General features: G+C 41.6%; 1 protein-coding gene across 4 annotated transcripts in view; it reads left to right on the top strand.

Annotated features, from left to right (window-relative positions):
- LOC139747015 (uncharacterized) overlaps positions 1 to 17500 on the top strand; it is a 154854-nt gene that overhangs the window by 133331 nt on the left and 4023 nt on the right. For 3 of the 4 annotated variants that reach the window (XM_071658751.1, XM_071658752.1, XM_071658750.1), the window contains exons 15-16: positions 6286 to 6469; positions 10875 to 11042. In XM_071658751.1, coding sequence (XP_071514852.1) covers positions 6286 to 6469; positions 10875 to 11042 — 352 coding nt within the window. Of the gene's footprint in view, positions 1 to 6285; positions 6470 to 10874; positions 11043 to 12822; positions 12921 to 17500 lie in introns of all 4 variants that reach the window. The other variant, XM_071658754.1, reaches the window with a different exon arrangement.

The following is a 17500-nucleotide window of genomic DNA, read 5'->3' as shown; positions in this document are numbered from 1 at the left end:
CACCACCATACACTGTACACTACCATACACTGTACATCACCATACACTGTACACCACCATACACTGTACACTACCATACACTGTACATCACCATACACTGTACACCACCATACACTGTACATCACCATACACTGTACACCACCATACACTGTACATCACCATACACTGTACACCACCATACACTGTACACCACCATACACTGTACACCACCACACACTGTACACCACCATACTCTGTACACCACCATACACTGTACACCACCATACACTGTACATCACCGCCACACACTGTACACCACAATACACAGTACACCACCAACACACACTGTACACCACCACCACACACTGCACAGTGTACACCACCACCACCGCCTATGCTACAAAAGGCACTTCACGTTTTTTTAACACTATCATCGATGAAGGAACACACACACACACACACACACACACACACACACACACACACACACACACTCTGTCTCTCCTCTGCCATTCTCGATCAATTTTTTTTTCTTTTTTTTTTTGCTTTGCGCATTATTTCCCTTTTTTCTTTGTATTCATCACCGTATGAAAGGATTGTGACACAAGAGTAGGATGGGAATCTTTTCATGGAGTATCCAAACTCCATCACATCAAGGTCGACCTCTCCTCCTCCACCCCCCCCACCCCTCTAGCTCCCAGTCACCCCCCCCCCCAAGAAGTCTCCACCCCCCCTCCCTCTCTGGTGATTAATGACTTGTTCTGTTGACTTTCAATCTTAAAATCTAATGAAGTTTTATCATTATCGGGAAAGTGTCAACACTGCCTCTCCTTCCCCCCAAATCTGTCTTACGTAAGATTAATATTAAGTCACTAATTACTCGATCCTTTATCTTTAATTGTCTAATGAGTGATCACTCGGCAGTAGATTATGTAGAAGCCCTTTTTGTAGTAGTGGTAGTAGTAGTGGTAGTAGTGGTAGTAGTAGTAGTAGTAGTAGTGGTAGTAGTAGTAGTAGTAGTAGTAGTAGTAGTAGTGGTAGTAGTAGTAGTAGTAGTAGTAGTAGTAGTAGTGGTAGTAGTAGTAGTAGTGGTAGTAGTAGTAGTAGTGGTAGTAGTAGTAGTAGTAGTGGTAATAGTAGTAGTAGTGGTAATAGTAGTAGTAGTGGTAGTAGTAGTAGTAGTGGTAGTAGTAGTAGTAGTAGTAGTGGTAGTAGTAGTAGTAGTAGTGGTAGTAGTAGTAGTAGTAGTGGTAGTAGTAGTAGTAGTAGTAGTAGTAGTAGTAGTAGTAGTAGTAGTGGTAGTAGTAGTAGTAGTAGTAGTGGTAGTAGTAGTAGTAGTAGTAGTGGTAGTAGTAGTAGTAGTAGTGGTAGTAGTAGTAGTAGTAGTAGTAGTAGTAGTAGTAGTAGTAGTAGTAGTAGTAGTAGTAGTAGTAGTAGTAGTAGTAGTGGTAGTAGTAGTAGTAGTAGTGGTAGTAGTAGTAGTAGTAGTGGTAGTAGTAGTAGTAGTAGTGGTAGTAGTAGTAGTAGTAGTGGTAGTAGTAGTAGTAGTGGTAGTAGTAGTAGTAGTGGTAGTAGTAGTAGTAGTGGTAGTAGTAGTAGTAGTAGTAGTAGTAGTAGTAGTAGTAGTGGTAGTAGTAGTAGTAGTAGTAGTGGTAGTAGTAGTAGTAGTAGTGGTAATAGTAGTAGTAGTGGTAGTAGTAGTAGTAGTGGTAGTAGTAGTAGTAGTAGTGGTAGTAGTAGTAGTAGTAGTAGTGGTAATAGTAGTAGTAGTAGTAGTAGTAGTAGTAGTAGTAGTAGTAGTAGTGTAGTAGTAGTAGTAGTAGTGGTAGTAGTAGTAGTAGTAGTAGTGGTAGTAGTAGTAGTGGTAGTAGTAGTAGTAGTGGTAGTAGTAGTAGTAGTAGTAGTGGTAATAGTAGTAGTAGTAGTAGTAGTAGTAGTAGTAGTAGTAGTAGTAGTAGTAGTAGTAGTAGTAGTAGTAGTGGTAGTAGTAGTAGTAGTAGTGGTAGTAGTAGTAGTAGTAGTGGTAGTAGTAGTAGTAGTAGTAGTAGTAGTAGTAGTAGTAGTAGTAGTAGTGGTAGTAGTAGTAGTAGTAGTGGTAGTAGTAGTAGTAGTAGTGGTAGTAGTAGTAGTAGTAGTGGTAATAGTAGTAGTAGTGGTAGTAGTAGTAGTAGTAGTAGTAGTAGTAGTAGTGGTAGTAGTAGTAGTAGTAGTAGTGGTAGTAGTAGTAGTAGTGGTAGTAGTAGTAGTAGTGGTAGTAGTAGTAGTAGTGGTAGTAGTAGTAGTAGTAGTAGTGGTAGTAGTAGTAGTAGTAGTAGTAGTAGTAGTAGTAGTAGTAGTAGTAGTAGTAGTAGTAGTAGTAGTAGTAGTAGTAGTAGTAGTAGTAGGTATAGTAGTAGTAGTGGTAGTAGTAGTAGTAGTGGTAGTAGTAGTAGTAGTAGTGGTAGTAGTAGTAGTAGTAGTGGTAGTAGTAGTAGTAGTGGTAGTAGTAGTAGTAGTAGTAGTAGTAGTAGTAGTAGTGGTAGTAGTAGTAGTAGTAGTGGTAGTAGTAGTAGTAGTAGTAGTAGTAGTAGTGGTAGTAGTAGTAGTAGTAGTAGTAGTAGTAGTAGTAGTGGTAGTAGTAGTAGTAGTAGTAGTAGTAGTAGTAGTAGTAGTAGTAGTAGTAGTAGTAGTAGTGGTAGTAGTAGTAGTAGTAGTAGTAGTAGTAGTAGTAGTGGTAGTAGTAGTAGTAGTAGTAGTAGTAGTAGTAGTAGTAGTAGTAGTAGTAGTAGTAGTAGTAGTAGTAGTAGTAGTAGTAGTAGTAGTAGTGTAGTAGTAGTAGTAGTAGTAGTAGTAGTAGTAGTAGTAGTAGTAGTAGTAGTAGTAGTAGTAGTAGTAGTGGTAGTAGTAGTAGTAGTAGTGGTAGTAGTAGTAGTAGTAGTGTAGTAGTAGTAGTAGTGGTAGTAGTAGTAGTAGTGGTAGTAGTAGTAGTAGTAGTGGTAATAGTAGTAGTAGTAGTAGTAGTGGTAATAGTAGTAGTAGTAGTAGTAGTAGTAGTAGTAGTAGTAGTGGTAGTAGTAGTAGTAGTAGTGGTAGTAGTAGTAGTAGTAGTGGTAATAGTAGTAGTAGTGGTAGTAGTAGTAGTAGTGGTAGTAGTAGTAGTAGTAGTGGTAATAGTAGTAGTAGTAGTAGTGGTAGTAGTAGTAGTAGTAGTAGTAGTAGTAGTAGTAGTAGTGGTAGTAGTAGTAGTAGTAGTAGTGGTAGTAGTAGTAGTAGTAGTGGTAGTAGTAGTAGTAGTAGTAGTAGTAGTAGTAGTAGTAGTAGTAGTAGTAGTAGTGGTAGTAGTAGTAGTAGTAGTGGTAATAGTAGTAGTAGTAGTAGTAGTAGTAGTAGTAGTAGTAGTGGTAGTAGTAGTAGTAGTAGTGGTAGTAGTAGTAGTAGTAGTAGTAGTAGTAGTAGTAGTAGTAGTGGTAGTAGTAGTAGTAGTAGTAGTGGTAATAGTAGTAGTAGTGGTAGTAGTAGTAGTAGTGGTAGTAGTAGTAGTAGTAGTAGTGGTAGTAGTAGTAGTAGTGGTAGTAGTAGTAGTAGTAGTGGTAATAGTAGTAGTAGTAGTAGTAGTAGTGGTAGTAGTAGTAGTAGTAGTAGTAGTAGTGGTAGTAGTAGTGGTGGTAGTTGATGACGTCATGTACTTCTACAAGATGGATAGATATTCAACGATAAACCCCATCAAGATACTTATATTAGGATTACCATGTTACCCTCGTTAAGTGGGAGGATTACCATGTTACCCTCGTTAAGTGGGAGGATTACCATGTTACCCTCGTTAAGTGGGAGGATTACCATGTTACCCTCGTTAAGTGGGAGGATTACCATGTTACCCTCGTTAAGTGGGAGGATTACCATGTTACCCTCGTTAAGTGGGAGGATTACCATGTTACCCTCGTTAAGTGGGAGGATTACCATGTTACCCTCGTTAAGTGGGAGGATTACCACGTTATCCTCGTTAAACAGGCGGAATACCACGTTACCCTCGTTAACCACCTCACTCTCGTTAAACAGTAGGACTACCCCGTAACCCTCGTTAAACAGTTCAGATCAAACAGGATCATCTGTTGTTTATGCCTGAGTGAAACAGGAGACAACAGTAGTAAGAGCCGAAGTTCCGTCCATCTCTCTCTGTTATGGACGGGACTGTGTAAGCTTCTGTCTGTCTAGTTCATGATAAATGACAGATTCACATTCCCTAAATTTCATTCACAAGAGCTGACTCCACACACTGCTTTCATGATGACAGGGATTTCTTTCTTTTCTGGTCTTGAAGTCATGGGTTTTTTCTTTCCTTTTCCTGTTTTCACTTACCTTTCAAATCGATTAGATAGTCCAAAACATCACCTTGAAACACTAAAATAGTTTTAAGGACGAATATATATATATATATATATATATATATATATATATATATATATATATATATATGCAAGAGTCCTGGAAAGAGGGGCAAGTATGAAGTCTGTTGGGGATGAGAGAGCTTGGGAAGTGAGTCAGTTGTTGTTCGCTGATGATACAGCGCTGGTGGCTGATTCATGTGAGAAACTGCAGAAGCTGGTGACTGAGTTTGGTAAAGTGTGTGGAAGAAGAAAGTTAAGAGTAAATGTGAATAAGAGCAAGGTTATTAGGTACAGTAGGGGTGAGGGTCAAGTCAATTGGGAGGTGAGTTTGAATGGAGAAAAACTGGAGGAAGTGAAGTGTTTTAGATATCTGGGAGTGGATCTGTCAGCGGATGGAACCATGGAAGCGGAAGTGGATCATAGGGTGGGGGAGGGGGCGAAAATTTTGGGAGCCTTGAAAAATGTGTGGAAGTCGAGAACATTATCTCGGAAAGCAAAAATGGGTATGTTTGAAGGAATAGTGGTTCCAACAATGTTGTATGGTTGCGAGGCGTGGGCTATGGATAGAGTGGTGCGCAGGAGGATGGATGTGCTGGAAATGAGATGTTTGAGGACAATGTGTGGTGTGAGGTGGTTTGATCGAGTAAGTAACGTAAGGGTAAGAGAGATGTGTGGAAATAAAAAGAGCGTGGTTGAGAGAGCAGAAGAGGGTGTTTTGAAATGGTTTGGGCACATGGAGAGAATGAGTGAGGAAAGATTGACCAAGAGGATATATGTGTCGGAGGTGGAGGGAACGAGGAGAAGAGGGAGACCAAATTGGAGGTGGAAAGATGGAGTGAAAAAGATTTTGTGTGATCGGGGCCTGAACATGCAGGAGGGTGAAAGGAGGGCAAGGAATAGAGTGAATTGGAGCGATGTGGTATACAGGGGTTGACGTGCTGTCAGTGGATTGAATCAAGGCATGTGAAGCGTCTGGGGTAAACCATGGAAAGCTGTGTAGGTATGTATATTTGCGTGTGTGGACGTATGTACATGTGTATGGGGGGGGGTTGGGCCATTTCTTTCGTCTGTTTCCTTGCGCTACCTCGCAAACGCGGGAGACAGCGACAAAGTATAAAAAAAAAAAAAAAAAAAAAAAAATATATATATATATATATATATATATATATATATATATATATATATATATATATATATATATATATATATATATATATATGTGTGTGTGTGTGTGTATGTATGTATTTATTTATATATATATATATCTTGTGGTTTAAACCTTCAAAAAGATATTTTTCCCCTCAAATCTCAGGCGACCAGGCTGGAGGAAGGCCACTCTCACTCGTGTGTGTAAGACAAACAAAAGATCAACTTTTCTTCAGAAACCAAGACAAACAAACAGTTTAGTCTCCTTCGTTGCTCCCTGCTTGCCTGCTCGAGGTGTGGACTGGAAATGCTCTTTGCAAAATCCTGTACAAAATGCAATGTTTTCTCTTGGTTTATTATAAGGTGGCTTGGATAAGACGACATGTATGTATTGGTTAGTTTAAAAGGAGTGATATATATATATATATATATATATATATATATATATATATATATATATATATATATATATATATATATATACACACACATGACAGCTAGAAAATGGATACGAGCGAATGTGGTTTTCCTTCGTATGTTTCCTGGCGCTACCTCGCAGACGGAAAGGGTGGCGATGCTGCTTGCTGTGGGTCGGGGTGGCGCCGGGACTGGATGAAAGCGAGAAAGTAAGAACAAGTACTGTGTGTGTGTGTATATATATATATATATATATATATATATATATATATATATATATATATATATATATATATAGTATCTGTACTGTATACCATGTTCATTCATTGCCCTGGTGAGGTGTGATAGTAATACGTGATCTTATCTTGTATGGTGTCAGGTGCAGGACGCTGGGAGCCAGCGGGTCGTGGCCAACGTCTCCTCAGCCACCCCGACCTTCACCGTGGGCGGCCTGGCCCCTGGGCGGGACTACCTGGTCCTGGTGACGGCCGCCAACACCAAGGGCGAGTCCACCCCCTACGTCATACATGGCTTCGCCCTTAAGGTCGCCGAGAATAAGATAAGTGAGTGTTCAGAAGTGGGTGTGTGTGTGTGTGTGTGTGTGTACGATCTGGTTATGTGCGTGTGTGCACTAACTGGTTATGTGCGTGTGTGCACATGACCAGCATGAGTAAAAATAAAGAGACAGCGGCTGATTCCAGTACAGATATCAGAAAGTGTTAGTACGGTATGTTTTACATATACAGTAAATGCACATTACCTCTTCATCCACATTTGGCCAGCATAGGTGAAAACCCCCCAGGGAGGAGGGTGGTCTGTGAACCCCACAGGGAAGAAGGGAGGTCTATGAACCCCACAGGGAAGAAGGGAGGTCTATGAACCCCACAGGGAAGAAGGGAGGTCTGTGAACCCCACAGAGAAGAGAGGGGGTTGACCCGTGAACCCCACAGAGAAGGTGGGGTAGGGAGAGCCGTGAATAACAAGGAAGAGCTGAGGTTAAATACAACAAATTACGAAGACAGATTCATCACAACCTCGCCAAACCATCAATACGGGCAGATGGATCGTAATGCTTTGAGAAGCGGTCGATTATATATATATCGTGTCTGGCAGAACGTAAGCAGAGTCGAACCTCTTCAAATGGACTATTACATATGCAAATCGATGCAAATTATATCATCTATGAGCCACACATGTCGTAGCATAATGTCAAAATAAGGGAGAAGTAATGTAAATATACTCTGTCTCCCTATTTACAGACCAAACTCACAGATTGTACTATACTAAGAAAATAATGTACCTCCAAGATTTCGAGACATAAGCCAGGAACATTATTGGAACAATACAATTATGGTGACTTCGCCTGACTCTCTCTCTCTCTCTACATGTAGCCTCATTTTTTTCAGTGAAAACTTGGTGCTTTCATTTTCATTTTCCTCCCCTCACAACATTCCCCATGTCTCGATAAACATGCCGTAGCTTTATAGATAAACTGCCACAGCTTTACCTCAAAAGGAATAGTCAATGACCCGAACATCTATTTGGCGTGAGTAAAATGATAATTACCGGGAGACCTTCGTATGTACATACGTGGGGCTAGACACACACACACACACACACACACCCTGGTCTTGATCAATGTCTGGCCTCTGAGGATTCGAATCTTACCCATGAAGCATCGAATCATTTCCAATCCCTCGGACCAATGTCTCGTGAATCTTACCCATGAAGCATCGAATCATTTCCAATCCCTCGGACTTCTGACTCGCGAATCTTACCCATGAAGCATCGAATCATCTCCAATCCCTCGGACCACTGTCTCGCGAAGAATGAAACCTCTGGATCCATAAGACACTATTTTAGCGAAGTCCCGAACCACTGCCTCTCCTGTGAATCCTCAAACAGTAAGTCTTTTAAAAACTCTAAAAAAAAAAAAGAAACTTTGAATCTGACTTAAGTGGTTCAGAATCAGCGTTCAGTAATGATTTTAGCACCAGATACGCTCGTCAACGGGCGTATGTGTCCACAGCAAAGGGCGTGTCCTTCCTGTGACCCGAAACATCGTATTCGAGACGAAGGAATGAATGAACCATTTTAAACGAGACGGCTCCGGCTTCCTGAATCGAACCGTTTGGCGTATGAGGTGCAGACACTGTTTTCTTGGATCTTGTTGAATATACGCATAGATACGCCGTCATGTGAAACTGGACAAATGGGCTTTTATAAGCTACATGTACGTAAAGGTGCAGAACATGTGACACAAGCGAAGTATTGCTGGTGTACAGAGTGAATTGTGGACATGTGTCTGGGTTTTCTACCCAACTGTATTCCTTCCACACACACACACACACACACACACACACACACACATACATACATACACACACACAGGGACATGCATGACTCGTGTGCCTGACCCACATGCACTAGCGTGCATGGAAGACTCTCAATATTGGTGTCTGTAGCTGTGTGCGTGAGTAGGTTGAGGAACAAATACGAAAAAGATTGGTCGAAACTTCCAAAAGTTATATATATATATATATATATATATATATATATATATATATATATATATATATATATATATATATATATATATATATATATATATATTCCTATAAGTCCACGGGGAAAATGAAACACGATAAGTTCCCAAGTGCACTTTCGTGTAATAATCACACCACCAGGGGAGACACAAGAGAGAAATATAAGTCAGTTGATATACATCGGAAAGACGAAGCTAGGACGCCATTTGGTAAACATGCGATTGTTCAAGACATACAACGAGCGTTCATAAACTTATCACTTTACAAATTTTATCAACAATAAAGTTTCTAATTTGTGTAGACCATCACTGATATTAAGATTTTAATTCTCTTTGTATTTGATAATAGAAGATTTAATGATATATCTCGTGGTAATAGAGTTAATAACTGAGATGGCATTACTCCAGTCAATACATGTTCATGCACAGACATACATATACACATGTACATATTCACTCGTTGGTTGCTGTTTCCTGCGTTAGCAAGGCACCACCGAGAAGAGACGAGAAAAAGGCCACATCCGCTCACATCTAATCTCTAGCTGTCATGTGTACATGAACAGAAACCTGGAGAACACAAGGATGGTTACTTCTTGTCATTTGGTGTGTGTGTGTGGGTGTGTGTGTGAGAGAGAGAGAGAGAGAGAGAGAGAGAGAGAGAGAGAGAGAGAGAGAACCTTCCATCTTGCGACTCGCAAACACATGAGAAGCTCATATCTCATTATTGGTATATTTGTGGTCTTAATTCTCATAAACTCATGATTATAATCTATGTCCACATGGCCACAAATGGGGATCACTTTTGCTCATGCCACGCTCGCTGCTCTGACGAAGAAAAGATGTTAATTGTTTGGTCAGAACTGGGTGGTTGAGCGGGGAGGGGCTTTTTTTTAAAGATTCTGTGTACCGCCACCAATCCAAAGTTTCATATTATCTACTTTATTCTCTTCATCTACACCTCACACACTATCAAAGTCCTTTTCTACATCATTCCCATCAAATTTCTTGTCTTGGTTTATTTCTCTGTCATGTTATTGCAATTTACTTCCATCAAATGAAGTTTAGGTGATGATCGAATTTTATGTTCTATTTTTTTTTCTCAACGAGGGGAAGTTTATCATCTCTAACTCACTTTTAATCTCTAGTGATCATTTTTCAATGTTTTTCTGGTCCTCATTTCCCATCCCATCTCGCTAGCTGGTGACAGGGATATGATGTCCTGCGCAATGAACACAATTTTGAATTGATCATTCAGCTTCTGAAATGTTCTTTCCTCTTGTTCTTTGATGATCTTGAAATGTTCTCTCTCTTTCTTTAACAATCCTGAAATGTTCTTTCCTCTTGTTCTTTGTTGATCTTGAAATGTTCTCTCTCTTTAACAATCCTGAAATGTTCTTCCCCATTCTTTGAAAATCCTAAAATGTTCTCTCTCATTCTTTGACGATCCTCAAATGTTCTCTCTCTTTCTTTAACAAACCTGAAATGTTCTTTCCCTTTCTTTGACAATCCTGAAATGTTCTCTCTCATTCTTTAACAATCCTAAAATGTTCTCTCTCATTCTTTAACAATCCATAACTCTTAACCCTCAGCTTGGAGAACTGATCTTTCAAATGACAATTTGTTCATGAGAGATGAACGGAATAAGTTTTTGAAGTGTCGCCTGCTCTTGTCTATTTTGTGTCTTTTCTGAGTATCTTTGTTCCTCATTTCGTATCTGTCTATTTTCATCTATCACCTTCCTGTATCTTCTTAAATGCTAACTGGTTGTAGTACTAATCAATTCTATCATATAAAGTGCATCGCGAAGGCTATTTTGCTTTTCTTTTGTCAAATTCTTACACTTCTCTCTCTCTCTCTCTCTCTCTCTCTCTCTCTCTCTCTCTCTCTCTCTCTCTCTCTCTCTCTCTCTCTCTCTCTCTCTCTCCCCAACGCCCCTTTTACTTTCCACTTCCCTCGTGACTCTGGCATCATCCGCAAACACATTCAGGCTGAAGTCCAACATTCCTGCAAGGTATTTGTACAGATCTAGAAGAGCAATGGTCCCGGGGTCTGACCCTGCGGCACGCCACTGTTAACTTCAGCAATCTCAAGGATAATTCTCTGACACGACTCCTTTGTTGCCTACCACAAAGATGATCTTCCTCCTACCGCTGGAGTCCTCATATCCTCCCTGTTCAAGCTTGAAGATCCGCCGTCGTCCTCAACAACCTCTTGTGTGGCACGGTGTCAAATGCTTTCCGTTTTCTACGACGGAGCTTCCACTCTCGTGGACTTTTAAGAGACTCGATGTCCTTTTCCATTTCCTTTCTGATAATCTTTTGTATTGTGTGTGTGTGTGTGTGTTTGTGTGTGTGTGTGTGTGTGTGTGTGATACAGTCAAGTTATAGATCGATCTTTCATTTTCTATTTCCTTTCTTCCGCAGATAACTCAAGCACACCTGAGTCTTCCTCCTTGCTGGTGGTGTTCGTCGGCGCTGTCTGCGGCTTTGTCTTAATCCTGACGGTGCTGGTGCTGGCGACACGTTCCCGATGCCGACGTCGACGGAGGGTTCCGGACGTGGCCACCGACAGCAACAAGCTGAAGGAAGAATGTAAATATTTTCTAGATTTATTTGGGAGAGAGAGAGAGAGAGAGAGAGAGAGAGAGAGAGAGAGAGAGAGAGAGAGAGAGAGAAGGCAGGAGAGAGAGAGAGAGAGAGAGAGAGAGAGAGAGAGAGAGAGAGAGAGAGAGAGAGAGTACATCATCGCAGTAGATAGATAAGCAGGACCACATCGACCACTTAGAGTTAGTAACGTCTCTCTTGGGGATCTGGTACCCAATTTAATCCTATCTTCGCACTGCACCAAAATCATATATATATTTTTTTTCCCGTAAGGACGGGAAAAATGATGATTAGCGTCGTCAGTAATTATGACCATAATTAGTCATGACACCAATTATCACGCGAGCCATTACTGGCGTCATCTGGGATATATATTGGCTGACACATTTAGCTACGGGGTTACAATAGCGAGAAATTATGCACACTGTCTCTTATTCCTTCTAATTACTTCATCATTACCTACGTCCATATAATCAATACATATATATATATATATATATATATATATATATATATATATATATATATATATATATATATATATATATATATATATTCCTATGAGTCCACGGGGAAAATGAAACAGGAAAAGTTCCTAAGTGCACTTTCGTGTAATAATCACATCATCAGGGGTGACACAAGAGAGAAATATAACAGTCAGTTGATATACATCGAAGAGACGAAGCTAGGACGCCATTTGGTAAACATGTATATATATATATATATATATATATATATATATATATATATATATATATATATATATATATATATATATATATATATATATATATATATATATATATAATTATTCATTTCAATACCATCACTAAGTTATTATTGATCAAAATTGATAATTTGAGAATGACGTAATTCCACTCTAGCTGGTAATTATGAGAACTGTCTATAATACGGAATACATTATTAACGAATGATTAGACGTGTTAACTCCAATTTGATTATTGTATGAACAGATATTGCTCGCTTCAGCAACCTACCCACTTCTGGTCTGGGCCAATATTATCGATGGCTCTGTAGGATCAAATTCCAGTTATATAAACACTGTTGTATTTCAACAGAGGAAAAGAAGTGATGATCTATTAAACTGTTATGGGTTACTCATTACACGTTTCGACATAATGTTGATATAAATACGTAATCAGACTTCGTATGTGTTACGCCAAGTTTGCGTATTTCCATTCATCTTGGGCTGTGAGGGGATGAGGTAAGGAGGGACCTAAAATTGTGAGGGGTAAAGGGAAGCGGGAACCTTAAATTGTGAGGTTAAAGGGAAGCGGGAACCTTAAATTGTGAGGGTAAAGGGAAGCGGGAACTTACTATTGTGAGAATAAAGTTAAGAGGAACTTAAGACGGTGAGGGTAAAGGAAAAATGTGAACTTAAAACTGTGAGGCTGAAGGGAAATGGGAAGTTAAGATTGTGAGGGTGAAGGGAAGCGGTAACCTTAAATTGTGAGGGTAAAGGGAAGCGGGAACCTTAAATTGTGAGGGTAAAGGGAAGCGGGAACTTACTATTGTGAAGATAAAGTTAAGAGGAACTTAAGACGGTGAGGGTAAAGGAAAAATGTGAACTTAAAACTGTGAGGCTGAAGGGAAGTGGGAACTTAGGATTGTGAGGGGTGAAGGGAAGTGGGAACTTAAGATTGTGAGGGTGAAGGGAAGTGGGAACTTAATGGGTACCCATCTTTAGCACCATTACTCACTGTTGCCATATCCAGTTCGTCTAACCTGCAGTGTTACCAACTTCCAGTGCCCCTCACACCTTCAACAACACCAGTCTCCCTGCAGGAGGCCTCACAGCCAGAGGTCAAGACCCCAGAACCTCACCTTGACCTCCATGAGACTCAGGTAAGAGTTCCCGTCTGTGTGTTGATGATAATGATGAGGCTCAGGTGTGAGTGTTGATGATAATGATGAGGCTCAGGTGTGAGTCTCTGATGAGGCTCAGGTGTGAGTGTTGATGATAATGATGAGGCTCAGGTGTGAGTCTCTGATGAGGCTGGGGTGTGAGTGTTGATGATAATGATGAGGCTCAGGTGTAAGTGTTGATGATAATGATGAGGCTCAGGTGTAAGTGTTGATGATAATGATGAGGCTCAGGTGTGAGTTGGTGATGATAATGATGAGGCTCAGGTGTAAGTGTTGATGATAATGATGAGGCTCAGGTGTAAGTGTTGATGATAATGATGAGGCTCAGGTGTGAGTTGGTGATGATAATGATGAGGCTCAGGTGTGAGTCTCTGATGAGGCTCAGGTGTGAGTCTCTGATGAGGCTCAGGTGTGAGTGTTGATGATGATGATGAGGCTCAGGTGTGAGTCTCTGATGAGGCTGGGGTGTGAGTGTTGATGATGAGGCTGGGGTGTGAGTGTTGATGATGAGGCTGGGATGTGAGTTGATGATAAGGCTGGGGTGTGAGTCTCTGATGAGGCTGGGATGTGAGTTGATGATGAGGCTGGGATGTGAGTTGATGATGAGGCTGGGATGTGAGTCTCTGATGAGGCTGGGATGTGAGTTGATGATGAGGCTGGGATGTGAGTCTCTGATGAGGCTGGGATGTGAGTTGATGATGAGGCTGGGATGTGAGTCTCTGATGAGGCTGGGATGTGAGTTGATGATGCTGGAGTGTGTGTGAGTCTTCACGTTGATGATGAGGCTCGGGGTAGAGGTGAGAGAGAGAGAGAGAGAGAGAGAGAGAGAGAGAGAGAGAGAGAGAGAGAGAGAGAGAGAGAGAGTCAGAGAGTCTTCACATTGACGACTCCTCATCAACCTCGGATGAACATGTGTGATGGAGAGTCCATCATCCCTGAGTGACATCAATTCCCACCTGGACTCATGTATGATTGGAAGACTCCAAGCGACGTCTTCATACCAAGACGCCACCATCATATTGCCTCGAGATTCGAAGAAAATGGAAAACGCGCGCGTGTGTTTAGCGAGCCATTGCTAAATTTGTTCAATGAATTTGATAATGTCGTGCCGTCGTGTAAGGACCCTGGAGGAAGGGGAAGGGGACGGAGGAAGGGGAAGGGGGCGACGACCCCTCTCCCTCACTCCCTTCACCAATTCGAACTTCTTAAAGTAATAGATCTTTGCCCTTGAGAAGTAATGGGTCGATTACCTTATTATCTATCGGTGGGGAAAGGACTCTATCTATCGTAGTAGACTTAAATATGTGATCATCTGGAGTGCCATTAGCTAATGAGGGATCCATTACATTGGATTCTGTTGGGGTAAGAGGTTAGCGTTGCTGACTATGAAGCACTTATAGGCTCGCCAGGGGTCCGGTTTCGAGCAGATTCGAGTCCTGGGTCGCGTTAGCCGGTCCGCAGTCAACCCAGCTGTTCATCTTCTCTTATTGACAGGTTGCCTTTGACCCTTACCCTTATAAGGGTCAGGTGTACGACCACCACCAACACAATGCGTAAGGATCGTACCGTCGTGCATAATGGTCGTGCTGTCGCGTATAGAAGTCGTACCTCTGTGCGTTAAGGTCGTACTGTCGTGTATAAAAGTCGTACCATAGTGTTCAATGATCCCTTCGTCACGCATAAGGGTCGTACCGTCATGCTCAAGGATCGTAACGTCGTGTTCGAGGGTCGTACCGTCGTGTTCGAGGGTCGTACCGTCGTGTTCGAGGGTCGTACCGTCGTGTTCGAGGGTCGTACCGTCGTGTTCGAGGGTCGTACCGTCGTGTTCGAGGGTCGTACCGTCCTTCTCATGGCAAGGATTATAGTCAACGTCTCAAAGATCTTGCGTTGACTGACCTGGAGGCGTGGGTGACTGACCTGGAGGCGTGGGTGACTGACCTGGAGGCGTGGGTGACTGACCTGGAGGCGTGGGGCACTGACCTGGAGGCGTGGGTGACTGACCTGGAGGCGTGGGGCACTGACCTGGAGGCGTGGGTGACTGACCTGGAGGCGTGGGGCACTGACCTGGAGGCGTGGGTGACTGACCTGGAGGAGTGGGTGACTGACCTGGAGGAGTGGGTGACTGACCTGGAGGCGTGGGGCACTGACCTGGAGGCGTGGGTGACTGACCTTGAGGCGTGGGTGACTGACCTGGAGGCGTGGGTGACTGACCTGGAGGCGTGGGTGACTGACCTGGAGGCGTGGGGGACTGACCTTGAGGCGTGGGTGACTGACCTGGAGGCGTGGGGGACTGACCTTGAGGCGTGGGTGACTGACCTTGAGGCGTGGGGGACTGACCTTGAGGCGTGGGTGACTGACCTGGAGGCGTGGGTGACTGACCTTGAGGCGTGGGTGACTGACCTTGAGGCGTGGGGGACTGACCTTGAGGCGTGGGTGACTGACCTGGAGGCGTGGGTGACTGACCTGGAGGCGTGGGTGTGTGTGTGTTGAGAGAGAGAGAGAGAGAGAGAGAGAGAGAGAGAGAGAGAGAGAGAGAGAGAGAGATGAAACCAATGCGAGGTATGGAGTGAGTCGTTCAGTGAGAGTAGTAGTAGTAGTAGTGGTAGTAGTAGTAGTGGTAGTAGTAGTAGTGGAAGTAGTAGTAGTAGTAGTAGTGGTAGTAGTAGTAGTGGTAGTAGTAGTAGTGGAAGTAGTGGTAGTAGTAGTAGTAGTAGTAGTAGTAGTGGTAGTAGTAGTAATAGTAGTAGTAGTGGTAGTAGTAGTAATAGTAGTGGTAGTAGTAGTAGTGGAAGTAGTAGTAGTAGTAGTGGTAGTAGTAGTAGTAGTAGAAGTGGTAGTAGTAGTAGTAGTAATAGTAGTAGTAGCGCTACTACCATTACTACTACTACTACCACTACTACTACTACCACTACTACTACTACTACTACTACCACTACTTCCACTACTACTACTACCATTACTTCCACTACTACTACTACTACTACTACTACTACTATTACTACTACTACCACTACTACTACTATTACTACTACTACTACCACTACTTCCACTACTATTACTACCACTACTACTACTACCACTACTATTACTACTACTACCACTACTACTACTACTACTACTACTACCACTACTACTACTATTACTACTACTACCACTACTACTACTACTACTACTACCACTACTTCCACTACTACTACTACCACTACTACTACTATTACTACTACTACCACTACTACTACTACTACTACTACCACTACTTCCACTACTACTACTCCACTACGTACTACTACTCTACTACTACTACTACTGACTACGACTACTACTACTACTTACCACTACTACTACTACTACTGACTACTAATACCTACTACTAATTACTACCTACTAACCACTACTGTCCACACTACTACTACTACTATTTACTTACTAATTACTACTACTACCTATACTACTATACTACTACGACTACCTCTACTTCCATCTACTACTACTACTACGACTACTACTAGACTACGACTTCCACTTCTACTACTACTTACTACCTTACTACTACTTACAACTACTTCCTACTACATTACTCAACTACTACTACTACTACTACACTACTACTAATTACTACAACTATCCACTACTACTACTATTACTACTACTACCAACTACTACTACTATTACTACTACTACACTACTACTACTACTATTACTACTACTACCACTACTTCCACTACTACTACTACTACATTACTACTACTACTACTACTTCCATACACTACTACTACTATTACTACTACTACCACTACTACTACTATTACTACTACTACCACTACTACTACTATTACTACTACTACCACTACTACTACTATTACTACTACTACCACTACTTCCACTACTACTACTACCACTACTACTACTATTACTACTACTACCACTACTTCCACTACTATTACTACCACTACTACTACTACCACTACTACTACTATCATTACTACTACTACTACTACTACTATTACTACTACTACCACTACTACTACTATTACTACTACTACCACTACTACTACTATTACTACTACTACCACTACTTCCACTACTACTACTACCACTACTACTACTATTACTACTACTACCACTACTTCCACTACTATTACTACCACTACTACTACTACCACTACTACTACTATTACTACTACTACCACTACTACTACTATTATTACTACTACCACTACTACTACTATTACTACTACTACCACTACTACTACTATTACTACTACTACCACTACTTCCACTACTACTACTACCACTACTACTACTATTACTACTACTACCACTACTTCCACTACTATTACTACCACTACTACTACTACCACTACTACTACTATCATTACTACTACTACTACTACTACTATTACTACTACTACCACTACTACTACTATTACTACTACTACCACTACTACTACTATTACTACTACTACCACTACTTCCACTACTACTACTACCACTACTACTACTACTACTACTACTACCACTACTACCACTACTACTACTACCACTACTTCCACTACTAC

The sequence above is a fragment of the Panulirus ornatus genome, chromosome 67, assembly GCF_036320965.1.
Source record: "Panulirus ornatus isolate Po-2019 chromosome 67, ASM3632096v1, whole genome shotgun sequence".
NCBI lineage: Eukaryota > Metazoa > Arthropoda > Malacostraca > Decapoda > Palinuridae > Panulirus > Panulirus ornatus.
This window is presented reverse-complemented; position numbering and strand designations above follow the sequence as displayed.